The sequence below is a fragment of the Macaca mulatta genome, chromosome 13 (assembly GCF_049350105.2).
Source record: "Macaca mulatta isolate MMU2019108-1 chromosome 13, T2T-MMU8v2.0, whole genome shotgun sequence".
Lineage (NCBI taxonomy): Eukaryota > Metazoa > Chordata > Mammalia > Primates > Cercopithecidae > Macaca > Macaca mulatta.
The window spans coordinates 70,772,857-70,800,282 of NC_133418.1; the positions used below are offsets into that span (position 1 = coordinate 70,772,857).

General features: G+C 38.6%; 1 protein-coding gene across 3 annotated transcripts in view; it reads left to right on the forward strand.

The window, feature by feature from the left end:
• Positions 1-26,454, forward strand: part of PSME4 (proteasome activator subunit 4) — a 107,075-nt gene extending 80,621 nt beyond the window's left edge. The window contains exons 37-47 of one of the 3 annotated variants that reach the window (XM_015112361.3): positions 1,416-1,520; positions 2,739-2,830; positions 3,497-3,628; positions 4,009-4,217; positions 5,734-5,819; positions 15,098-15,226; positions 16,360-16,515; positions 21,042-21,204; positions 23,601-23,734; positions 24,259-24,397; positions 24,933-26,454. In XM_015112361.3, the coding sequence (XP_014967847.1) occupies positions 1,416-1,520; positions 2,739-2,830; positions 3,497-3,628; positions 4,009-4,217; positions 5,734-5,819; positions 15,098-15,226; positions 16,360-16,515; positions 21,042-21,204; positions 23,601-23,734; positions 24,259-24,393 (1,341 nt within the window). In that variant the 3' untranslated portion in view covers positions 24,394-24,397; positions 24,933-26,454. The remainder of the gene's footprint in view (positions 1-1,415; positions 1,521-2,738; positions 2,831-3,496; positions 3,629-4,008; positions 4,218-5,733; positions 5,820-15,097; positions 15,227-16,359; positions 16,516-21,041; positions 21,205-23,600; positions 23,735-24,258; positions 24,398-24,932) is intronic. The other 2 variants (XM_077959617.1, XM_077959618.1) reach the window with 2 other exon arrangements.
• The last annotated feature ends 972 nt before the right edge of the window (positions 26,455-27,426 follow it).

The window sequence follows — 27,426 nt, forward strand, 5'->3', positions numbered from 1 at the left end:
CCTTTGAGAAAATATATGTGCGTAAATGCAGTCTCTGTACAACTGTATGTGTTTTTAAGGACTGTTTATCCAAGACTTGGAATTTGAAGATTATATCTTAGACTAATTACTAAATTAAATTAAAATGTCATTCATTGCCTCTAAGATTTAATCAAATGATCTTGAGAAATGTGGAAAATTTGATTGAGGTTTTGTTTCAGCCTAGTGTACTATTATACAAGATTTTTAAGAACACTTATCAGTCATATGAGAGATTTGTTTTGTTTTGTTTTTTTGAGACGTAGTCTCGCTCTGTTGCTTAGGCTGGAGTGCGGTGGGATGATCTCGGCTCACTGCAACCTCTGCCTCCCAGGTTCAAGCGATTCTCCTGCCTCAGCCTCCCGAGTAGTTGGGATTACAGACATGTGCCACCACGCTCAGCTAATTTTTGTATTTTTAGTGGAGACGTGGTTTTGCCCTGTGGCCAGGCTGGTCTTAAACTCCTGATCTCAAGTGATCCCCCTGCCTTGGCCTCCCAGAGTTCTGGGATTACAGGCGTGACCCACTGCACTCAGCCAAGAGATTTTTTTTAAAGAGCCACACAAAGTATTTACTCTTTTCTGAATATCTTTTGGGAAACATTTCACCTATATCTGGATATGTATGATGATAATGTAGTGAGGTACTTTTGTGGATTAATTGGGTGCTCTAAAAAATAATTGGGGCCAGGCATACTAGCTCATACCTATAATTCTAGCACTTTGGGAGGTCAGGGTGACAGGATTGCTTGAGGCTAGGAGTTCAAGACCAGCTGGGGCAACATAGCAAGATCCTGTTTTTACAAAAAGTAAAGGCCGGGCGCGGTGGCTCAAGCCTGTAATCTCAGCACTTTGGGAGGCCGAGACGGGCGGATCACAAGGTCAGGAGATCGAGACCATCCTGGCTAACCCGGTGAAACCCCGTCTCTACTAAAAAATACAAAAAAACTAGCCGGGCGAGGTGGCGGGCGCCTGTAGTCCCAGCTACTCCGGAGGCTGAGGCAGGAGAATGGCGTGAACCCGGGAGGCGGAGCTTGCAGTGAGCTGAAATCCGGCCACTGCACTCCAGCCTGGGTGACAGAGCCAGACTCCGTCTCAAAAAAAAAAAAAAAAAAAGTAAAAAAAAAAAAAATTGCCGGGCATAGTGGCACACACCTATAGTCCACGCTCCTTGGAAGGCTGAAGTGAGTGGATCACTTGAGCTCACAAGCTTAAGACTGCATCGAGGTATGATCGTGCCACTGCACTCCAGCCTGGGCAATAGCATGAGACCATGTCTCAAAAATAATTTAAATGATGTATTTATATGTGCGTACATTTCCAGGTAAAGAAAGATATTTGGAGAAAAATGTTCAGAGTGTCATTAACTCTTACCATTATATATTTTGTTTTGAGTAGGTGGAGAAGCTGTGGGAGCTTCTGTGCCCTCTGCTTAGAACAGCACTGTCCAACATTACCGTTGAAACTTACAATGACTGGGGAGCTTGTATAGCAACATCTTGTGTAAGTTATCCTACATCTTTCTTTGTCTAACTCGTGTATTCAAACTGTTTGATACTGTCTCTGTTTTTTATTTCCATGGGATTCGAGACTATTATTCTAAGTGAAGTAACTCACTTCTTGAATCTTGAAAGTTTGTTCATACTTTTGTCATCTTACGTAATTGGAGATGGCTCTATTTAGCCTTTCAAATAAGTCTTGAGAGGTAACTCTTAAGTGATTATTTTATCTTCTCTGCTGTGGTAATGCATTTTAAAATTAAGTGACAATCATGTTTTTGGAAATGTCACTTACATATAGTAAAAGCCACATAATACAAAGTTAAGGTATTATTTTTTATACCGGATATGTCCATAGCTTGTGTACTTTGATTTAAGATAATCCATTTAGCTAACAACAGTTTTCTCACTGTTAACTTGAACTATGATTGTCATATTTGAATCTGAGTCATCTGTCAGTTTTAGTTTGATTTTCTTCTTCTATACAGTCAGCCCTCCATATCCATAAGTTCCACATTTGTCGTTTCAGCCAACCTGAGAGATGGAGAATATTTTGGAAGGGTGGGGGATGGTTGTGTCTATAGTGAACCTGTTCAGATTTTTTTTTCTTGTCATTATTCCCTAAACAATACAGTATAACCACTATTTACATAGCATTTACATTGTATTAGGTATTACAAATACTCTAGAGAAGATGTAAAGTGTACAGGAGGATGTGCGTAGGTTATATGTAAATTCTACACCATTTTCATAAGAGACTTGAGCATCTGTGGATTTTGGTATCCTAAGGGAGTTCTGGAACCAATCTGCCACAGATACCAAGGGGTGACTGTACTTATATATGTTTTTAGTATTTCTAAAATAATTGAATATGACTGGGTGCACTGGCCCTCACCTTTAATCGCAGAACTTTGGGAAGCCGAGTCAGGAAGATTGCTTGGGGCCAGGAGTTGGAGACCAGCCTGGGCAACATAGGGAGACTCTGTCTCTACAAAAAATAAAAAATTGCGAAGCATAGTGGCACATGCCTGTGGTCCCAGCTACTTTAGAGGCCGAGGCGTGTGGATTACTTGAAGCCTGGGAGGTAATCACACCACTTCACTCCAGCCTGGGCAAGAGTTAGACCTAGCCTCAAAAACAAAATTAAATAAAATAACTGAATATGATTTATTTATAGAATTGTAGGTCCCCTGTTAACTGTTACATCATATTTTAAACACAGGAAAGCAGAGATCCCCGGAAACTTCACTGGCTTTTTGAACTGCTGTTGGAATCACCATTGAGTGGTGAAGGAGGATCCTTTGTAGATGCATGGTAAATTTTTTTAAAAACCTATGAGGTGTTTATAAATGGTCTATACTTGTAAAGTCTAGATGAAGTAATTACTTTCTTCTGGAAGGTGTTGTGATCTGGTTCCATACAACATGTGATACTTAATAAGAGTTATTTATTAGTTGGATAAGTAAGTGAGATGTAGGCATCCTGAGCAATTTAAACGCAAATTAGAGTCAGCATTCTTTGCTGTCAGATCTTTTATTGGAATTGTCTTTTGTACTTTTGTGTGTCTTCATCACGTCTTATGTTAAAAAGATACAAAGAGAGAGTAATCATTTTAAGGAAAAACTGCCTTGGTTGGGGCATATGGTGCTGTAGAAAGTTAGACAATAGAAATATGGATAATTTCATTCAAAAGAAGAAGTACTTAATGAGAAAACTTGAATTCTGATGTTTAAATATTACTTGGTGAGTATTCTGAAGTCAGTATTTCTTTCAGTTGTCTAGTAGTGGAGATGAAATGCAAATACAGAAGGAAAAATAAAATCTTCATAAACAGGCTATTTTGAATTGTGGATATTGTAGTAGTTATTAGGTGAGAAAATGAAAAAGTTTTAAGTGAAATACAGACATTGTCTGTCCATACTGTCAATATGTAAAGGCAGAAAGGGCCTCCAAAATAACACTACGATGCTTTAATTTTAGTCGACTTTATGTACTACAAGGTGGCCTTGCCCAGCAAGAGTGGAGAGTGCCTGAACTATTGCACAGACTACTGAAGTATTTGGAGCCTAAACTCACCCAGGTTTACAAAAATGTCAGAGAAAGAATAGGAAGGTAGGTACCGTTTTCTCTGTGGCATACCTCTCGAGTGCTTTGTTTTTTAAATTGTAATAGCTAATAATACATGCTGGTTATGTTGTCAGTGGGTTTCATGGTGTCTTTCTCAAATTGTTTGCTATTGTGTCGTGGGAACCAAGATGCAACACTGAATGTAAACTAGGACAGCAGCGTCCTCAGAAGCCAAAGATGAGCAGTCACAACACTTAAGTTTCAATACCTCTTAATTATAAGGCTTCTTTTACACACAGGCATAATCTAAGACCCACTCCAGGAATTGTCTTGGGACAGTTTGCTTTGATTGGGTCATAACTTTTGAACCTCATTTTTATTGGTAATGTGGTACCTCTTCCTATATGAAGTATTTTATTTTGCAGCGTGCTGACCTACATATTCATGATTGATGTTTCTTTGCCAAATACCGCACCAACCACATCGCCTCATGTCCCTGAGTTTACTGCTCGAATTCTGGAGAAATTGAAACCTCTCATGGATGTAGATGAAGAAATTCAGAACCATGTTATGGAAGAAAATGGAATTGGTGAAGAAGATGAACGAACTCAAGGCATTAAACTCTTGAAAACCAGTGAGTGGATAAAATTAGTAGAAACTCATTTGAAAACATTTATTTGATTATCCTGTGGAGTTTTTTCCCACCTCTTTTTTTATTGTGGTAAAATAGACATAATGAAAAATTTACTGTTTTAACCATTTTTAAGTGTGCAGTTCAGTGGCATTAAGTACATTCACACCCTTGTGCAACCATCACCACCATTTATCTCTGGAATTCTCTTCACCATACGAAACTGAAGCTCTGTACCCTTTAACAACAGCTCCTCATTTTCCCTCCCCACATCCTTTGTAACCACTGTCTACTTTCCATCTCTGAATTTGCCCACTCTAGGTAGGTCATATAAGTTGAATCACAAGTCTTTTTTGTGTCTGGCTTATTTCATGTTACATTGTATTTTCAAGTTGAATGAATGAATTTCTGATTCATGTTGTGTCATTCGTCTGTTTGCTGGATATTTGGGTTGTTTCCACCTTTGGCTATTGTGACCAATGCTGCTCTGAACATTGATGTTTGTGTAAGTACCTGTTTGAGTGCTTGCTTGCAGTTCTTCAGGGTATGTACTAGAAGTGGAATTGTGAGACCATGTAGTATTCCTGTGCTTAAGTTTTTGAAGAGCTGCCAGACTCTTCTCCACAGCAGCTGCACCATTTTACATTCCAGTCAGCAAACGCACAAGCGTTCCGTGTTCTCACCACTTGTTTTCTGTTTGCTTGCTTTTTTAAAGTATAGCCATCTTAGTGGGTATGAAGAAGTATCTTGTGGTATACTTTTTTAAAGTACAGCCATCTTAGTGGGTACGAAGAGGTATTTTGGTTTGCATTTCCCTAATGATTACCGATATTTCAAGAATCTTTATAAGCCATTTGTATTTCTTGTTTGGAGAAATATTTACTCATGTCATTCATTACCCACCCCTCTGCTACCTTTCACTTTGTCGTCCAGGCTGCTCACTGCAGCCTCAACCTCCAGGACTCAAGAGATCCTCCCACCTCAGCCTCCTAAGTAGCTGGGACTACAGGTGTGCACCACCACCACACTCAGCTAATTTTTAAATATTTTCTAGAGACAGGGGTCTCCGTATGTTGCTCAGACTGGTCTTGAACTCCTGAGCTCAAGGGATCCTCTTGCCTTGGCCTCCAGAAGTGCTGGAATTACAGGCATGAGCCAGCCACTTTACCCAGCCCATTTCTGAATTAGATTGTTTTGTTGTTTTTGAGCTTTAGTTCTTTATTTATTCTAATATCAATGCCTTATCAGATACACAATTTAGAAATATTTTCTCCTGTGGGTTGTCTTTCTACTCTCTGGATAGTATCTTTTTATGCATAAAAGTTTTAAATTTTATTTTGGGTGCTGTTATATTGCTTCTCAATAAGTGTCTAATTTATGAAGTAACATAGATGATCTCTTTCGTAACATTGAAGAGCGATTGGAGTGGCTGTCTGACACTAACATTATAGTATTGTTCTACTTTGTGGTCTGTAAATGAATAGCAAAGACTTACTCTGCATCTTTGTTTTCAAAATAGTATTGAAATGGCTGATGGCAAGTGCAGGAAGATCCTTTTCTACAGCAGTCACAGAACAACTTCAGCTTCTACCTTTGTTTTTTAAGGTAAGGTTTTGCTAAATTAAGAATGCATCTCCTTTCTTCAGACAGTGTGTGAATTTTGATTGGAACTCTAAAAAGTAAAATGGTCACAGAAAAATCATTAAGTGATAGTGGTTTAATATTTGTTGAAATTGTGTTTTTAATATTAGGTGATAGCAAGATTTTGACAGCTACATGAAATTTTAACAGCATATTGTTTTACCTGATAGCTAATTTCTCAGTAATAATAGATTAGAGGGACTATTAATAGTTAAAAGAAAAGCTACAAAGAAATGTTTTAATATAGCCATTTCTGACTTCTTTACTAATATAATCTACAAACGAAAGTGTTCAGTATGTTGTGTTTATTTTACAATGTTAAAGGGCCCTATAACTGTTTTTAACAAATATCTGCAGGAAATCATTTGCCTCTGGTATCATATAATGACATTTTTTTAATGAAAGGCATGGTTTGAGTGGTTTTATCTAATCATCTACTCAGGAGATGCAGCTAGTAGAACTAAGGTCACAGGTTGACTCATTAGTTTCCAAAATCATAGTTTGCAATAATGATACGGTTGACTGTGGTTAGGAAAACAGTGTTAATTATACATTTGAAAGGCTTGGCATAAACATCACCACTTTTTGACATTATTCATCAGTACAGTTATTATTATCCAAGGAGGAGAGCCCTTATTATTGTTGATTAACAAATGGCATGCTAAACTTTTGATTTGCTATAGTATACTTTGTCTTTAGGAAATTTCAAACAGATAACTGTACCAGTAACTTTCAAAGACTGAACTACTAAAATATTTTAAGAATGCTATGCAGACGATGATACCCAGGAATATCCCTGGGATCTTTTGGGGTATAAAAGTAGACAGTAGCTGCTAGCGTATAAGTCCTTCTTACCTATAGGTCTTTGGTGTACGTAGGATTAGTCTACCTAGTACTTAAATGTTTTTCCTCTGTCACATACCAAGCAGATATAGAACATTCATAAATTCATAATGTGCAATGATTGTTAGGATAGCTGGGGTTCCATCCCTTTTCTTTCATTCAGAACAAATATAGGCAAGTATGTAAGAGTGCAGTTGGTAGAAGAATGATTTGAATTCACTTGAAGTTTATGAAAAACTTAGGTCATTAGACAGCTGTATGATAGAGGCCGTGTGCGGTGGCTCACGCCTGTAATCTCAGCACTTTGGGAGGCCGAGGTGGGCGGATCACAAGGTCAAGAGATCGAGACCATCTTGGCCAACATAGTGAAACCCCATTTCTACTAAAAATACAAAAATTAGCTGGGCATGACAGTGCACACCTCTAGTCCCAGCTACTTGGGAGGCTGAGGCAGGAGACTCGCTTGAACCCGGGAGGTGGAGGTTATAGTATATAGTAAGCTGAGATTGCGCCACTGCACTCCAGCCTGGCAACAGAGCGAGACTCCATCTCAGAAAAAACAAAGAAAGAAAGCTGTGCAATATAAGTTACCATTGACAAGCCTAACATTTCACCTGGATATACTAATATTGAGGTTGAGAATCTCCTAGGCCATCATGATGAATGGGGCCAGAGGTACAAAGGCATCACATCATAGTTATTTTGCCCATAAATCAGATGTGTAGAGGGTGAGGATAAAGAGAGGCGTTTAAAAGAAACCTGTTTACTAAACCATGAGAGGAGCACAGAAGGAGTTGAAGAGGAGGTCAGAAATTCCCTTTCCAACGTATTTCAGATGCTTACAAGACTTGTAAGTCAAGATGCTTTTATAAGTGAAGATAATGGGTACACATTCAGAGTTCAGTGGAGCATGCAGCCTGGTGGTACAAACTTGAATGTCATCAACATAGATGGTATTTAAAACCATGAAATTGAATGAGATCATCAAGGGAATGGGTGTAGATGGGAAAAAAAAAGTGTAAGAATTGAGCCAACATTCACAGGTTAGGGGTGATGAGAACACAACAAATAGAGATGATTCAGTTAGCATATTCCTCATAACTTACTTATATGAACTAAATTAGAACCATTTAAAGGACTAGATTATTATCAACTCTCCAAAGTTTAAAACCCAAATTACCTGATCGTGGGTGGTCAACAACATGCATTTCAGAGGAGAGACCAGTGGATGGCAGCTTATCACCTGGGCCCCCCGCCCTGCCCGCCACTTTTTTTTTTTTGAGACAGTCTCCCTGCAGTGGTGCAGTCATGGCTCACTGCAGTCTCAATCTCCTGGGCTCAAGCAATCCTCCTGCCTCAGCCTCTTGAGTAGCTGGGACTACAGGTGTACACCAACCATGCCTGGCTAATTTTCTCAAAAATTTTTGTACAGTTGGGGTCTAATGTTATCCAGGTTGGTCTCCAGTGGTCCTCCCACAATAGCCTCCCAAAGTGCTGGGATTACAGATATGAGCCACTGTGCTTTCTCCCATTCCTAATTTAATAAAAATGAGTTTCATTACTTTGAAGTTTGTGGAAAATTTCAGTAACAGTGTAAGTTTAATTCTCTCCTTTTAGAAAGAAATAAATGCCTATTGAGAGAAAACTTAGAAAGTTGGAAGGAAATATTCATAAACTACCATTACCATTAACCTTTCTCATATGTATCTTTTTTGCTTAAAATTATTGTGAGTTTATAAATGCAGCACATACTCATAAAAAATCTATAAGATAGACTGACAAGACTAATTGTGTATAACAGCCAATGTTCATAGTTTTATTTATATTATTTCTATTTATATATATTTCTCTTTTTATTTATATTTCCTCAAATGTTATTTTCCTACATAGTTGTTTTTCAGTAGAGTCATGCCAGTAGCTCTACAGCTTCCCTTTTATGAACGTAATCAATATATGTACCTTTCCACGTCAGTAAGTAGATATCTGTATTATTCCTTATGTGGCTTATAGAATTTAATATCCAGTGTGCTCTCTAGTAGTAGATTTTTGGTTTTATCACAGTTGTTCACTAGGTAGACAACAAGAGGCAGTGAGTGGAGTCATTAATAGCATGAAGTTTTGAGCCAGGCTGCCTGGATCAAATTCATCTCCATGGGCCATGAACTCATTATGTAATCATGGGCATCTAATTCAACCCCTCCGAACTTTATCCCTCTCATCAGTAAAATGGGGGTAATACCACCACGCATCCTGAGGATGTTACAAGGATTAAGTGAGTTAATACGTGTTCCTCATTATCCAAATTGAGGAGTGGGTGGCTGAGTCTGATAACAAGGAATTATGTACATTTTCCATTTCCTGAGTTGCCATTAGCAAATAGCAAGAGTTTAGATTAAAAGATATTGCATCCTAAATTGAGAGAATAAAGGGTGCTTTCATATGCTAAGTGCTTAAAGCAGCATCAGGCACATGGTAAACACTGTAGACATGTTCCTCCTCATTAATGATACAGTGAACATCTTGTATATATCTTTTGCACTTTGCACATGTTTTTTATAGGATAAATCACAAGAAGTGAAAATGCTGGATCTACTTCAGCTAACACATTGTTGTAAGAAACATATGGTACATTGGCTGTTCTGTTAAAAATCTTATTTATCCTATCCCATAAAAAGCAGTTTTATATCCATAAAAAACCTTGAAATATATATTTATTAAATTTATATTTATATATATCTATATATAAACTTGCCTATTCTGGTCTAAGAGTCTTCATATTCTTAAGATTAAAGGAAGAGGTTTTCCAACCAATAATAGCTTACAAAGTCCTGGCTTTCGGGTAAATAGAGTCCTAGTTTAAAATCCTGCCTGTAGGTTGGGCACAGTGGCTCACACCTGTAATCCCAGCACTTTGGAAGGCCAAGGCGGGCAGATCACTTGAGATCAGGAGTTTGAGACCAGCGTGAACAACATGGTGAAACCCCATCTCTACTAAAAATACAAAAATTAGCCGGGCGTGGTGGCAGACACCTGTAGTCCCAGCTACACAGGAGGCTGATGCAGGAGAATTGCTTGAACCCTGGAGGCGGAGGCTGCAGTGAACCAGATCTGGCCACTGTACTCTAGCCTGGGTGACAGTTTAAAAAAAAAAAATTCTGCCTGTGACAGGTGCTTTCTTTGTGACCTTGCACAAGCTTCTGAACTTCCCTCCTATATAAAGAGTGGGAGTTTAATATCAGTATCCCTCACAGAATTGTTAGAAGGATGAAATGACATACCTGGAAAGCAGAAAGCACAGTGGTAAAGTACATACTTATATTATTATTTTACTGATCTTTAACTTAATATTAATTTGGAACAATTAAGGGCTCAAATGGTGGTGGTCAGGAGGGAGGAGAGGTATTTTATCCTAAGTTTCAAACTTCAGAAAATGCTCCTCAAAATCCACCACTATAGTTTTGCATATGTGAAACTTAGAGAAGAATGTACAGATACTGTGGTACATTGGATACAGTCACCTCACATTGATGGTATTTCTTTAGAAAAACTTTTTTTCAGTAATCAGGAGAAAAATATAAGGTGATTCCTTTGCTAACTAAATGAACTGCATTTTCTACTGGTTAACATAGTTTAGTATATAATCTATCCGGTGAAATTTATCTATTGGATTTTAGGATTTTACTCTTTTTAGTAGAACATTTTCACCCATGCTGTACTTGAGAATATTGTGTCTTAATTTCATTAGAAAAACACATTTTTTCCATAATGATAGGAAGAGAGACTGCTGATTCAACAGACGAGTGAGTCATCTTAAATTCTGGTGATAATAGACCTTGCCAGCAAATGAATATCTTCTTTTTTATACCACAGTTAACTACCCAAACTGTAAATCACCTCCTATTTACTGTGAGTGTGAATAAAATGACCAGGAAAAGAACTCCACCTGTAATGCCTAGAGATGTGAACTGTTGAGCATTTACCATTTGTACCCTGACTTTGCTGGTGTATGTCCTTTTATACCTTTGACTATAAATGTGTCTCTGCTATACCCTACAAATGTGTTTGTGAAATTGTTTTATGAATAACAATTACTTAATTCTGCAAGGTGATTTTGGTTTTTAACTCAGTATATCATGTCCATCTTTTCATATCATTACACAAAATTGCCTCTTTTTATGACTAAATTGTACCATCATTTAAAAATTTAACCAGTTTTCTGTTGATGGAACCTCTGGCTGTTCTTAAGTATCTTGCACATGTGAGCATATTTGAGGGATATTTCCTAGGTGTAAAATTGCTGGGCAAAAGAGATGTATCTGCATTTTTTTTTTTTTTTTAAGAGATGATAACTCACTGTGTTGTCCAGGATGGCCTCAAACTCCTGGGCTCAAGTGATCCTCCCACCTCAGTGTCTTGTGTAGCTGGAACTAGGCTGCTCTCAAACTCCTGGCTTCAAGTGATCCTCATGAGCCACTCTGCCCAGCCCACGTTCACCACTTTCAAGCTTTTGCACACCTCTTTGTCTCTAAAGAAATACCCTGGCCGGGCGCGGTGACTCATGCCTGTAATCCCAGCACTTTGGGAGGCCGAGGTGGGCAGATCACGAGGTCAGGAGATCAAGACCGTCTTGGCGAACATGGTGAAACCCTGTCTCTACTAAAAATACAAAAAAAATTAGCCGGGCGTGGTGGCGGGCACCTGTAGTCCCAGCTTCTAGGGAGGCTGAGGCAGGAGAATGGCGTGAACCCGGGAGGCGGAGCTTGCAGTGAGCTGAGATTGCGCCACTGCACTGCAGCCTGGGTGACAGGCGAGACCCCGTCTCAAAAAGAAAAAAAAAAAGAAATACCCTTATACTGCTCATTTTTTATTTTCCAACTTAAGTTACTTTTCTATGGATGTCCTGCCATTTTGGAGATGTGGTTAAATTACATCAACCATATTCTTCCTCACCCACACCAAGGCAGGATTTTGAATCTCCTTGTCAAGTTTATACTTCTGTAATTTTTTATACCTTTATAAACACAATTCCTACTGGGATTGAATTAAATTCATAAAGTAATTTTGGTCACATGCCAGGGATTAAAAAATAATGTGTTCTGACATCGCACCAATTGATATTCAGTAATTAATGTTCAGTGTTATTTCCTTTTCCTTTTTTTGTCACCCAGGCTGGAGTGCAGTGGCACGATCATAGCTCACTGCAGCTTCAATCTCCTGGGCTCAAGGAATATTCATTGTTACTCAGTTGGTTAGTGTTTCTGGGCTTATTTGGTGGACACAGCACATTTTCTAAAGAGAGATAGCTCGTACTGACATTTTCAATTCAAATTTGGAATTACTAAGATTTTATTTAACCACTTGCATTTTTATATCTTTTACCTCTCGTGAAAACTCTTGGTTCCTGTTGACAGTTACTCTAAATTTGATTTTTATACATCCCACAAAGCATATATTACGCTGTTTTTAAAAGTCACTGCTCTAAGTATGTCTCTGCTAGCCAGATAAACAGTGAGGTTCGCTTATTTCATTTTGCTTTTGCTTTTTTTCTTTTGTTTTTTTTTTTTTTTTTTTTTTTTTTTTGAGACGGAGTCTCGCTGTGTCAGGCTGGAGTGCAGTGGCCGGATCTCGGCTCACAGCAAGCTCCGCCTCCCGGGTTCACGCCATTCTCCTGCCTTAGCCTCCCGAGTAGCTGGGACTACAGACGCCCGCCACCTCGCCCGGCTAGTTTTTTGTATTTTTTTAGTAGAGACAGTGTTTCACCGTGTTAGCCAGGATGGTCTCCATCTCCTGACCTTGTGATCCGCCCGTCTCAGCCTCCCAAAGTGCTGGGATTACAGGCTTGAGCCACCGCGCCCGGCCTTTTCTGAAGAGATTTTTAAGGGATTACTTTATAACAATAGGAATGATTCATATGATAGGATATCTAAACTACAAGGATGTACTACAGTTTATTTAACCAGACATTCTCCATATCCAATAGATATTTGAATTATTTCCAGTGTTGTGTTTTGAAATAGTGCTACAATGTAGATCTTTGTGTAGTCATTTCATATGTTTGCTAGTGTATCTTTGAGATAGGAGGGTAGACATACATTGCCAGTAGAAAGTAAATGAATATGTGCTTTTGCTAGATGCTGCTCCACACCCTTCTTTATTGGTTATTTCCTCAGAGACTCACTTTTACAGTATGGTATTAAACATCCCGATTTTTCCCAGTAGGACAGGTGAAAACATATAACTCAGTATGTTTTTAATTTGCAAAAAGAAATAATTTTTATTCTAAAATACCAAGGATTATATTTAACTGAGGTAAAATATTTAAAACTCAGCATTATGAAATGTCTTTGAATACCCATAACAAAAAAGAACTGAATCATGCCTTCGTTATGACAAAGACTCTCCTTGACCAAACTTAAGTCAGCTCCTCTGAGTGAGCCCTCCTTCTGACTAGATCTCATCCTTGGGCTCTGTCTTTGGCCTGTCTGTCTTTGGTCCAGCTTTAGCAAGACTGTCTCTAATTTAGTTTAGAAAGAATCCCCCACCCTTGGTATCTGATCACCCTATTCTGCCTTTTGCAGGAATCCTTTTAAGTTGGTTTAGGAGGAATCCCCCTACCCCTGATGTCTCTGAATAAAGTTTTCCTTACGATTTTAACAAATGTCAGAATAATTTTTTTTAACAACAGTTTAAAGCTGAGTGTATTAATTCACTATGATAGTTTGTCCAGTGTTTGGTAGAAATAATTTCCCTTAGCAAACGTTATTGTTTTTAAGAGACAGGGTATCACTCTGTCACCCAGGCTGGAGTGCAGTGGTGTGATAATAGCTCACTGTAACCTTGAACTCCTGGGCTCAAGCAGTCTTCCCACCTCAGCCTCCCAAGGACTATAGGCATGTGCCACCAAGCCTAGCTAATTTTTTTTTTTTGTAGAGACAGGATCTTGCTCTGTTATCCATGCTGGCCTCATGAGATCCCTCCAACTTAGCACCCCAGAGTCCCTTAGCAAACTTTATTAAAACTTTCCCCTACTGAATGTACAAGGGTATATTTTAAAAATATTTAAAATGAATTTAAGGCATTAAACAGCATACATTCATAATCAAAGTATGGTACCAGACAAACCTGATTTCTTCATGAAAACAAATACGGGTACTGGGTACAGTGGCTCATGCCTGTAATCTCAGCACTTCGGGAGGCCAATGCAGGAAGATTGCTCAAGCCCAGGAGTTTGAGACCAAACTGGGCAACACACTGAGAGTCTGTCTCTACAAAAAAAAAAAAAAAAAAAAATTAGCTGGACACGGTGGTGCGTACCTAAGGTCCCAGCTACCCAGGTGGCTGAGGTGGGAGGATCACCGACCCCAGGAAGTTGAGGCTACAGTGAGCCATGATTGTGCCGCTACACATCAGCCTGGGCTACAGTGCAAGACCCTGTCTCAAAAAAAAAAAAAAGAATGACAGCGGCTACAGCCATCAGATTTGTTGGAATTCATAATGATAATCTTTTAAAAGTTGTTATTTACTTTTGGAGGACAGACAGGAAATCATTATTTGGAATGAGGGAAAACTTTTATATATATATAAGTATTCTAGCTAATAATGAAGAAGGAATGACCATTTCGCAAATCTCTCTTTTTGTAATGGATTATCACAGAAAGACAAAACTAAGTATCAATGAAAGAAGTACATAGCACCACTTATGTTGTGCCCAAAAAAGTAAACCTCAATAAAGTCAGACCTTTACATCTAATAGCCAATTTATAAGACTTACTGGGGCCAAGGAATACCACTGCAGGGATGCAGTCAGGGAAGGCCACAGTGGGGGAAACTACAAAACAACAGACACAGCCTTTTTTCTCAAGGAAAAAAATACAGAGCAAGGGATTTTAAGATAGTAGGGAGAATATATGCGTTGAAAGAGATTTATGAAACATACGAAGTAAGTACAATATATGGTCATTATCTTAAACCTGATTTCAGAAACCCAGTTGTAATAACACATGAATGCGGTAATTGGGGAAATCTGAGTACTGCTACATATTTTATATTATAACTGTAATGAAGTTTTATGTGTGATGATGTCCATTACATGATTCTTTTTTAAGAGACCTTTTAGAAATAATATAATGAAATATTTAGGATAAAATAGGGATTTGCTTCAAATAATTTCATTGGGGAATGGGAGTCAGAGGGGAGCAAAAAAATGAAACAAAAGATTATGAGTTTGTCATTATTGAAGAGGTGATTGGCTCCTGGGGGTTCATTTTACTATTCTCTATATGTTTGAACTTTTCCATAAAAATTGTTTAAAGTAAAGATGTATTATCTCTCATGTAGGATGCCTTTGTACTTACTGGCAATTATTTTTCCCTTTTTGTCCTTTTTACATTGTTTTTTAGATTGCCCCAGTGGAAAATGACAATAGCTATGATGAACTGAAAAGAGATGCAAAGTTATGTTTATCGTTAATGTCTCAGGGGTTGCTTTACCCTCATCAAGTGCCTTTGGTACTTCAGGTGCTAAAACAAGTAAGAGTGTTTATACTATTTATGTCTTTTGATTAGGATTTTGGTTTACCATTCTAAGAATTTCATAGTCAGCTGCAGTGCACACAGCGCCTGGCTTTTGTTTTGAATTTTCTTTTAGTGTAAGAGAAGACATATATATTGACCAAAGAAACAGACCTAGATTCTGTGCCTGGCTCTGCCACCGCCTTCGGTGACTTTGGGCAAGTCACTCAAGCCAAAAATATGCAGAGAGCTAATTCATTATTAAGTGCTTTGGATAAAAAGTGCTTATGAGGAAGGGGGATGGTGGTTCCTTTCTACCAGTTCTCCTTTGTTTTGCTCACTTCTGTTACCTGGTCTATTCTAGAGAGACCTATATTGACTGTACATTCTCTGCCTGCATTGTTAATATACCGTATGGTCAGCTTTTTCCAGACATTACACATGTTATATGGAAGTGGACATCTTCCCATAGCTTTCATTTTAAATTTGGTAACACACTGGAAAATATTTTCAACAACCTACAGTGGTATTTCTTTGTAGTAGAATTTAGTAGTTGTTAATCATTTGCTTTCCAGACCATACTGCTGCTACCAAAAGTAAAATAATGTGCCATCCTCAGAGGAGTTAGGAGCCATTAATCATGACTGATTATCTCTTGTGAAATTGACTTTTACCTTTGTGTGGGTATTTTTGTTGTTGTTTTTGAGACAGAGTTCGCTCTGCTGCCCAGGCTGAAGTGCAGTGGCACCATGTCTACTCACTGCAACCTCCGCCCCCCAGGTTCATGCGATTCTCTTGTCTCAGCTTCCCAAGTAGCTGGGATTACAGGTGCCTGCCACCACACCCAGCTAATTTTAGTATTTGTAGTGGAGACAGGGTTTCACCATGTTGGCCAGGCTGATCTCGAACTCCTGACCTCAGGTGATCCACCCACCTCACTCATCCTTCCAAAGTCCTGGGATTACAGGCGTGAGCCACCGCACCTGGCCTCATTCAACCTTTTTTTATAAGGAAATATAAGATGAGCTTGTCCTAGCTGTAGCTGTGAAAATAGAGTTAAATTAGAATATTACATTGTTTGTATGTAATGTCACTATCTGTCACCTCATGTTCTCGTCAGTACTGCTTTATCGTTTATTTCTCCTTCACAGACAGCAAGAAGCAGTTCTTGGCATGCACGATACACAATACTGACCTACCTCCAGACCATGGTATTTTATAACCTCTTTATTTTCCTAAACAATGAAGATGCAGTTAAAGATATCAGGTGGCTGGTTATAAGTCTTTTGGAGGACGAACAACTAGAGGTATAATTTAAATTATAGAAAATGGAAATTCAGTCAATTTAAAGAAACCATCATGGTTCCCTTTTTAATAAGTATTTGTGGCCAGGTGCAATTGTTTATATTTATAACCTCAACACTTTGAGAGACTGAGTCAGTCAGATCACTTGATGCCAGGAGTTCAAGACCAGGCTGGACAACGTAGCAAGACTGTCCCTACAAAAAGTACCAAAATTAGCTGGATGTGATGGTGTACGCCTGTGGTCCCAGCTATCCAGATGGTTGAGGTCAGAGCATTGCTTAGCCTGGAGGTTGAGCCTGCGGTGAACTGTGATTGCACCACTGCATTCATCCTGGGCAGCAGAGTGAGACCCTGACTCAAAAAAATTAAATAAAAGTAAATTTAATTTTAACGTAGCCCTATGTGAGTAATTTTGATACCCTAATCATGATTCCTTATAATACAAATGGAAGAAAAATTGGGCACGTTTTCATTCTGTTTTCTTTGCAGTTGGGCAAATAATACTCATGAACCCAAATTTTCTTAACTATGAGAAATTGGGGATGAAAACTGTAATTGTCCCACTAGTTGTACTGATTTTTAAGGACTTAATGAGAATGTGCACGATGGCAGTTTCAAAGGGAGTAAAAATCTACACATAGACGCTGCTATCCAATAGACTTAAGATAGGTTTGCTGTCCTTTTTTTGTTTTTCTTTGGTAGAGAAATTAAAGATAACTTTGTGGTGAGGTTGCATTAATGTTTTGTACAAAAAGATAATGTATTATCCCATACAGCCTAATGTAAGAAGCATGTTGGCAGTAAATATGGCATGAGATACTACTTTTTAAGTTGGCATTAAGGAAGAAAATGTCATTGAATTTTTGGTGAAAATGTTGCTTGTTTTATGGACTTCATAGTTTTTTCTTGTAGTAAAGTACTCATAGTATTTTATATACTTATTCGAGTTGAAAATAGATTTTATTCACAGGAAAGTAGGAATGGAAATTTCTCTACCTTCCTAATGAGCCTATTTATATTTCTTGCATTCTGAGAGTGGATATTTTCTAGTCCCAGTAGTACTCACAGACTGGTTATAACAACTCTTAACAGGCTTCAATTAAAATATTTACAGCTGTGATTTTTTTTTTTCTAATTTCTTATTGTATTCTTTAAAAACTAACATAAAGGAGTGGAAAGGTTGAAACCTTGACATTGTCTCCTAACTTTAATTATTATACCACTTGCATTAAAAATGTAGTTTTTAGGAGCTTCTTTTAGAACATTTTTATGGTGGGGTGGTTTTTTTTTGTTTGTTTTTTGTTTGTTTTTGTGAGACCGAGTCTTGCTTTGTTGTCCAGGCTGTAGTGCAGTGGCACAATTATGGCTCGCTGCAACCTCTGCCTCCTGAGCTCAAGTGATCCTCCCACCTCAGCCTCCTGAGTAGCTGGGACAGTGGGCACTCGCCACCACATCGAATTCCTTTGTTTGTATTTTTGTAGAGGCAAGGTTTCGCCATATTGCCCAGGCTGGTCTCAAACTCCTGGGCTCAAAGCAATCCACCCGCCTTGGCCTTATAAGTTATTTTTATGTTTTCTTCCATATAGAGGTTTAAACATAGCTGTTATGTAAACATAACCATGATGTTCATGAAAACTATCATTTTTTAAAGCAACATGTAATACCAAAAAACAGTGATAATTTGCTAATTTCTATTCGTTGATAGTATGGGGAGAAACAATGTTATCTAAATGAGAACTGTTTAAAGAAACCTTATGGTATTTAGTCTGGTCGCTGTGGCTCACGCCTGTAATCCCAGCACTTTGGGAGGCGGATCACAAGGTCAGGAGATTGAGATCACTCTGGCTAACATGGTGAAACCCCGTCTCTACTAAAAATACAAAAAAAATTAGCTGGGTGTGGTGACAGGAGCCTGTGGTCCTAGCTGCTCAGGAGGCTGAGGCAGGAGAATGGCGTGAACCTGGGAAGTGGAGCTTGCCGAGATCATGCCACCGCACTCCAGCCTGAACGACAGAGCAAGACTCCGTCTCAAAAAAAAAAAAAAAAAAAAAAAAAGAAAGAAAGAAACCTTACTGTATTTAAAGGAAAATTATTAGAAATAGAGGAAAAGAGTAAGTTTTTAGCTGAGAAGGCTAAATCTATTCTTTCCTCACTTTTTAAAGTTAATTAATCATAGACACGTACCCTGGAGTAAAATATCTCAGAAATAGACCCTGTCACTGGAAAACAGCATAAATCAGTTGAAGGTGTTGGGGATCATTTGTTAGCAATTTAGAGTAAGGGAAAAATAAATTAAAACGTTTCATATTACAGTATATTTTTGATATAGTAAAGAGACTCACCTTCTCCCCCACTTTTTGGAGACAGAGTTTCACTCTTTTTGCCCAGGTTGGAGTGCACTGGTGCGATCTCAGCTCACTGCAACCTCCGTCCCCTGGGTTCAAGTGATTCTCCTGCTTTAGCCTCCTGAATAGGTGGGATTACAGGCACCTGCCATCACGCCCAGCTAATTTTTGTAGTTTTAGTAGAGACAGGGTTTTACAGTGTTGGCCAGACTGGTCTCAAACTCCTGACCTCAGGTGATCCACCCACCTCGGCCTCCCAAAGTACTAGGATACAGGCGTGAGCCACCATGCCCGGCCACCCCCCGCCCCCTTCCGCATTTTAAAAAATAAATTAGGAGAAAGTGGATTTGGATATTATTTATAGGAACATAATAGAAGCAGAAATGACTCTCTAAGGCTTTGAGTTAATAGATGTCACATCAAAACATGCACAGATCTGACTACTTAAGAGTGGTAGTGGTATTATAATAATGTATACACTACATGCTATAAGCAATAAATAAGACACTACATGCTATAAGCAATAAAAAGTCACACCTCCCAATAACCAGGAAAACGCAAACTTGAAACAATGAGGCATTTTTACCTACTCCTAATTTAGTGTTTTCCTCCCCTCACAAAACAAAAATGTGTAGTAATGAAAAGCAGTGTAAAGTATAATGGGTAGTTCACATTTAAGTTTTGTGTCATTATATGTTAGCACTGGCTTTTTTGAAAAGCAATAAATAGCCATAAAATTAACAGTAAAATTGTTTATATATTTACATTTACTAATCCCAATTTTCGTAATCTATTCTAAGAAAATACACTGCAGGCCGGGCACGGAGGCTTACGCCTGTAATCCCAGCACTTTGGGAGGCCAAGGCAGGAGGATTGCTTGAGCCCAGGAGTTGGAGACCAGCCTGGGCAACAGAGTGAGACCCATGTCTACAGAAACTAAAAACTTAAAAACACAGAGTGAAAATATATACTATAATATGAAAGGTTAAACAAATTACAAATATTGATAGCATAGTACTGAAAATATGAAAGTAATCTAGTCAGTAGTTAATTATGAAAATAAATTTTGGAGGCCGGGCGCGGTGGCTCACGCCTGTAATCCCAACACTTTGGGAGGCCGAGGCGGGCAGATCGCGAGGTCAGGAGATCGAGACCATCCTGGGGAAACCTCGTCTCTACTAAAAATACAAAAACATAAATTAACCGTGGTGTCAGGTGCCTGTAGTCCCAGCTACTCGGGAGGCTGGGGCAGGAGAATGGCGTGAACCCAGGAGGTGGAGCTTTCAGTGAGCCGAGATCGCGCCACTGCACTCCAGCCTGGGCGACAGAGCGCGACTCCGTCTTAAAGAAAAAAAGAAAAAGAAAAGAAAAATTATGGCATATAAGCTTTATAGGAAATAGTGCAACCAGTAAAACATTTTACAATGTATTTCATATGCTAGTGTAACGGACGCAGGAAAGAACATTATGTACTCGACAGACTATGATGATAAACTTACGAAAAACCTTTTGAAGGAATACAACAGAGCAAAACATCTGTTTTTTAAAATTATCATTGTGTATTATGAACATTAAACATAAATGTGATTTATATGTGAAATGATGCCTTTTTACTGCTTTTTTTTCCAAAAAGTTGAGTTACCATTCCAATTTGAAATGAACTGTGTACACGCTTCATTTAGTATTTGTGTAAACTGTGTTTACAATCTGACAGCAGCCTGTGAAATTCATAAGAATTAAACAGGATATAAGTCTCTATGATGTATGCCAATTACAGAAATTAGGTTGGTCTGTGCTTTGTTACTAACAAAAATAGCTAAGGCAGTGGCCTTCAGAGATGTAGTCTGGGAAAACTTGATCTTAATGTCAGGCTCTGGCACTGCTTTTACAGTTATAGCCCTGATGAGAGCTATCAGTAGGGAAGATAATTTATGGAGAAATTTAATTTTTCTAAAAGAGGTAAAAGTTTATGCTCATAACCCTAATGTAGTTTTTATCCATTACAAGGCCACAGACTCTGAGAATCTGCTGAAATCTCTATTAAGAAACTGCCAAAGAGCATACACAAAATTTGCATGTAATTTCAGGGAAGGTCTTCACCCCAGTTCCCACACTACCCCCTATCCTCCATTATTCCCTCAGACTTAGAATGTCAGTTCTAATAGACATAATTATATCTACAGGTTCGAGAAATGGCTGCTACTACCTTAAGCGGTCTGCTACAGTGTAACTTCCTTACCATGGACAGTCCTATGCAGATTCATTTTGAGCAACTTTGCAAAACAAAACTACCTAAGAAAAGAAAGCGAGACCCTGGTTCTGTAGGAGATACCATTCCTTCTGCAGGTAACATTGCTGGTAGAAAACACTCATATCCTGTTGGGAATTAATGAGGGTTAACCAGGCTTACTCATATTTATTGAATACTTGTATGTATGTGCCCAGGTCTATGCTAGGTATTGGGAAAAGTTTTCCCTACTTTTGAGGAATTTTGCATATAGAAAGCAGGACTTGGGAATGTAGAAAAGCTAAAATTGAGGTAAGTACAAAGGAACCTGTAGAACTGCTACCTAATAACTATTGTAATCAGTCTACCCTCCACCCAGAATAGCTTCATAAAAGAGATACTCAGATTAGTTATTTTGGAGGGTCTGAAATACCTGTTTTTGGAATTTAGAACTTAAATGTAGATGTACTGACAGAAAAAACTAAACAAAGCAAGCCTTGTTTTGATTTGGAGATGGGGATTATTTGGTCCTTCATTAGTCCTTTGGTGAGAGAGTGCAGAGTCATTGCAGGAGCTGCCTTAGTTGAATATAGACACAAGTTAAACACGAGAATAAGATCTGACTACTATGTCATGTTTAAAGAGAAATGTGAATGTGATTACAAAGATGCATCTTGCCACGTTAACTATAATCCTAATAGAAAATACATAAAAAGATTAATAGTAAGTAGGCATTTTATTGAATTTAGAGGACGTGCTTAGAATATAAAACTTTTACTGCTGATTAGTGTCTTAATTATGTCATAAAGTTACCTAGTAACAGAATCCAATAAAATATCAATGTACGTTCTAGTATCTTTGCTTTTTGGGATATACATATATATGTTTTATATATAATATAAACATATTTTATAATACATATCTTTTGGAAACAGGATCTTCCACTGTCTCCCAGGCTGGAGTGCAGTGGCATGATCTCGGCCCCCTGAAACCTCCACTTCCTGGGTTCAGGCAATTCTCATGCCTCTGTTAGCTGAGTAGCTAGAATTACAGGCGCGCACTACCACACCAGCTAATTATTTGTATGTTTAGTAGAGATGGGGTTTCACCATGTTGGTCAGGCTGGTCTTGGACTCCTGACCTCAAGTGATCCACCCACCTGGGCATTCTAGAATACTGGGATTACAGACGTGAGCCACAGCACTGGCCTGAGAACTCTATTTTTTAAATGATAAAGTGCCAAAGTATTTTTAGGTCTTTGTTACACCAAATGATATTGTTTACAATTTTGACCAGTCCAAATTCTCTTTTCCTTACCTTCAACTCCGTTTTCCATGTGTCACATATACACATGTAATATGTTTTAAAACACATGAATACACACACTTTTATTGAGAAACTGAGAATTTGAAACGATTTTAACTTACAGCACTACAGAAAGAATAGAGACCCTTTAGAATACAGACATGCTGCAATTCACTGTTTTAAGAAATAGACCTTCTTCATACATGATGTGTTAACTAATGAATCAATGTATTCTGGGTAGGGTCGTCACATCCAGAAAAAAAAAAAGCTAATTTTGATTGGAGATTATTTTAGAATCAGGGATTGTACTGGCCTAGGTACAATTATGCTGTCATGGATGAACAACTATGGAAGTCTTGAAAAAAATCTTTTTTTTTTTTTTTTTTTTTTTTTTTTTTTTTTTTTTTGAGATAAGGTCTTGCTCTGTCGCCCTCCTTGGAGTGCAGTGGTTTTGAACAATAGCTCACTGCAGCCTTGACCTCCCAGGCCCAAGCGATCCTCCTGCCTCAGCCTCTTGTCCAGCTGGAACCACAGGCATGCACTGCCATGCCCAGCTAATTTTGTTTTTGTTTTTGTTTTTTTAATTTTTTTTGAGATGGAGCTCGCTCTGTGGCACAGGCTGGAGTGCAATGGTGCGATCTTGGCTCGCCGCAACCTCTGCTTCCCCGGTTCAAATGATTCTCATGCCTCAGCCTCTGGGTATCTGTGACTTCACATGCCATTACACCCAGCTAATTTTTGTATTTTTAGTAGAGACAGGGTTTCGCCACGTTGGCCAAGCTGGTCTTGAACTCTTGACCTCAGGTGATCCACCTGTCCCGGCCTCTCAACGTGCTGGGATTATAGGCATGAGCCACCATGCCTGACTGCCAGCTAATTTTAAAAATGTATTTTTGGAGAGACAGGTTCTCACTTTGTTGCCCTGACTGGTCTCAAATTCCTGGCCTCAAGTGATCCTCCCACCTTGGCCTCCCAAAGTGCTGGGATTACAGGTATGAGCCACTGTGCCCAGCTGACAAATTCTTAAATACAGTATTATTTTTAGTTTAGCCTCAAAATCAAGTTTTTGATGTGTATACATGTAGATTCATTTTAAATGCAGAAATTCACATATTGAAAACAACATAATTGAAAACTAATTTTATTTCACTGTCACAGCTGCATTAGAGACATGTAAATATTTGCACATATGTTGCTGTTTTCTTTGCAGAGTTGGTCAAACGCCATGCTGGGGTGCTAGGACTTGGCGCATGTGTTCTTTCTAGTCCTTATGATGTTCCCACCTGGATGCCCCAGCTCCTCATGAATCTCAGTGCACATCTAAATGATCCTCAGCCTATTGAGGTACAGTTCTTCCTTATTAGTTTGTACATGTAGTATCAGTGATGTTTTCTAAGAAACCATAATAATAATTTCCTATACACTCTGAACTAACTGCTTTCATAAAGCTACTGCCTCTGCCAGGGCTCAGTCTGTTCACCAGTAATTATTTAAAAATTACAGAGACCTTGCTGCCATGGATATTTGAGATCTTTTGGTAGTCAAGAAATTATTGTAGCTTCTATCCCTCCCAGTTCAATGGAAGTAAAGTACTGTCACTATAGCTGTGATAAATTTTATGTTTCTATTTTTCTAGCACTGCAAAGTATTTTACTGGAAGCTAGTATTAAATAGGAAATTATGATGGCATTTTTAGTAACTCAAAAGACCATTGACTTTGTCCTTCTCATTGGCTTTTTGGTTTTGTAGCATTTGGTATTGTGTGAGATCTGAAGTCTAGAGGGATGGTAATTTAACTAAAAATATCCTACCTATGATCCTGGTTGTCCAGAGAGGTTAAAAACGTATGTGGATTGTCTACTTTACAGATGACTGTAAAAAAAACCTTATCCAATTTCCGAAGGACTCACCATGACAACTGGCAAGAACACAAACAGCAATTCACTGATGACCAACTGCTTGTTCTCACCGATCTTCTTGTGTCACCATGCTATTATGCATAGAAAGGTAAGTTGGCAAAGTTCTGAATTTAAAGACATGACATCCTCAGGCAAATGTCATTGGTTTGGTGACTGAGAAGTAGGTATTTATTGTTTTTTTTTTTCTTTTTGCTGACATTCTTAGATGTCAGTGTTTAGATAAAGTTGGATGGTGGGGGTTGTTTGTTTTTAAACATGGCTTTTGCCACAGCCATTGGAAATGAGAATTTTTCTGTGCCTCCTTGCTTTAGGTATAAAGCAGAGAAAATGTGTGACAGCTTTTGAACCTTTGTAAATGAGTGGTGTCAGTAGCCTGGGAATAGTTAGATAAAGGAAAATAAATCTTATTCTTAGTTGCCTCCTGGGTGGGACTGGGACATTTTGTGTGGCCCTGAGGACTCTGGGTTCTAGAAAGTTGTGAGAACATTTCATCTGGATTCTTACACCCATTCTGTTAAAGAGGGAGCCTTTCTACTGGAATAGGAAGAATAAAATTTCATGTATTGGGCTTTTAGAGTTGGATGTCCTGTTACCTAATTGAAATTTTTTCCTCCCTGATACAGATGACTAGTCCTCACTTCAGGCTCTTTTCATCAAAAATTCCACACCCTCAGGTACCATCTGTGGTGGCTCTCTGCAAGTTTTAAAACTGCCTCTGCTGAGCTCTCATCATTTTGGTGGTTTCTGTGTTAGATCTCATTAGTGTGCATTCCACAGCTTCTCAGTTGCCATTTGATTTCCTAACTTGTCCGGAAGTGTTTCCAGAATACTGATCACTTTTTTTTTTTTTTGAGGCATCTGACAAAGTCACAAAGTCTCAGACTAGAAATAATTACCCAGTATGATCATGGCATCCAAGACCAGAGTCTCGGAACTCATTAAGAAACAGTTGACTTGGAATGGAGAATGCCCATCTGTCACACAGGTCCTGTCATTTCATTCTTCTCAAGTTATTTTCAATTCTTCCCAAATGGCTGCTGGATTTAGATGGTAGTAGGGCTGTGGGCCATAAATCTGAAGCCTTGAGAACCTTGGGTCTGGAGAGCCATGAAGAGGGAAGGAAAAGAGGGCAAGTCCTGAACCTAACCAATGACCTGATGGATTGCTCGACCAAGACACAGAAGTGAAGTCTGTGTCTGCGCACTTCCCACAGACTGGAGTTTTTGGTGCTGAATAGAGCCAGTTGCTAAAAAATTGGGGGTTTGGTGAAGAAATTTCTGATTGTTGTGTGTATTCAATGTGTGATTTTAAAAATAAACAGCAACAACAATAAAAACCCTGACTGGCTGGTTTTTCCCTGTATTCTTTACAACTATTTTTTGACCCTCTGAAAATTGTTATACTTCACCTAAATGGAAGACTGCTGTGTTTGTGGAAATTTTGTAATTTTTTTTCTTTATTTTGTTCTCTCTCCCTTTTTATTTTGCCTGCAGAATCGTTGAGAGACTAATAAGGCTTGATATTTAATTGATTTGTTTAATATATGTTATATAAATGTAAAAGATTGTATAAACTGTAGAGATAGCATTGGCAAGACTTTGTACAGATGCAACCTTTTACACAACATCATTGTGTAATTTGTAAAGATTCACATGTAGTTCTTTATTATAGTGATTTTGGGCTTTTGTACCCACTGAATGCCATTTTTTGTGTTTTTAAATTATTTTCTTTTATCTTTCCTTGTTATAAAAACTGAGATGTGGTGTTTTTCTCTTTTTTTCAGTTCATTTATCATTAGAATGTCTGAACTTTTATGTAACGTTTTTGTGTGCATCTCTCAATGCTAACACCACATGTTTGCGTATGACAAGTTTATAGAGTGAAAGGTATCTTCTAGATTGAAATAATTCACAAATCGGTGAATATCATCTTGGAACACACCCTGTACAGTCTTCCTTAAAGGAACACTACAGTATATTTTTAGTATCTACATGCTGAATGACTCAGTACAGACCTAAGCACAGCAGTGGTCCTGGTACAGTATTTAAGTGTCAGCATACACAGGCGTAATCCCTGTATAAAGTAGTGCCAAATTGATTTCGATTGTGTAACTAGTTTAAAACCCAATAAATGGATTGTTTTTAACACCTGGCTTTTGTCTTCATTAAGAGGAGAAGACAGTTCTGTAGGCAGTGACTCCTGTGGATTTCATTTTGCAGCCGTAGATTTTTATCTGTAAATGTATGTCCTCTGATCAGTATAAATTTTCTAGGTCTGCTCTGTACAATACAGTAGCTACTAGCCACATCTGACTGTTTATATTTAATTAAATAAAAAGTTTATTCCCTCAGTCTCACTGGCGTATTTTAAATACTCTTTAGCCACTTGTGGCTAGTGGTTACCACACTGAATAGCATCGATGAACTTTTCCATCATCACAGAAAGTTCACCTAGCACTGACCTAAGTGATTGATTATTTTTGTGTGGGGGTGTGGGAGACGGAATTTTGCTCTGTCATCCAGGCTGGAGTGCAATTGCACAATCTCAGCTTACTGCAACCTCTGCCTCCCACATTTAAGCAATGTTCATGCCTTGGCCTCCGGAGTAGCTGGGACTGTAGGCATACACCACCACACCCGGCTGATTTTTGTATTTTAGTAGAGACAGTTTCACCATGTTGCCCAGGCTGGTGTCAAACTCCTGAGCTCAGGCAGTCCACCTGCCTCGGACTCCCAAAGTGCTAGGATTACAGGCGTGAGCCACTGTGCCTGGTCCTAAGTGATTGGTTCTTAAATTGATGTGCCTAAGAATCATGAGGGGATTTTGTTAGAATGTACTTGGAATTCATTGTTCCCACTTTATGATATCAATGCCTGCCTGAGGCCACACATTGAGAAGTGAGGCTTTACATTGTATGTTGACCACTTCAGCTTTTTCTAATTAAGCTGTATGAAACTGCTTTAGCAGTGGTTCGTAGATGGGAACTTTAAAAAAAGATGTAAGATACTGGGTGCCCTCTCTGTTCCTCAATGAAAACTTCTCTGGCAAGGGTGCTCAGGCATACAATATTAGAAGCTCTATGATGATTCAGTTGTTCAGCTAGGATTGAGAACCACA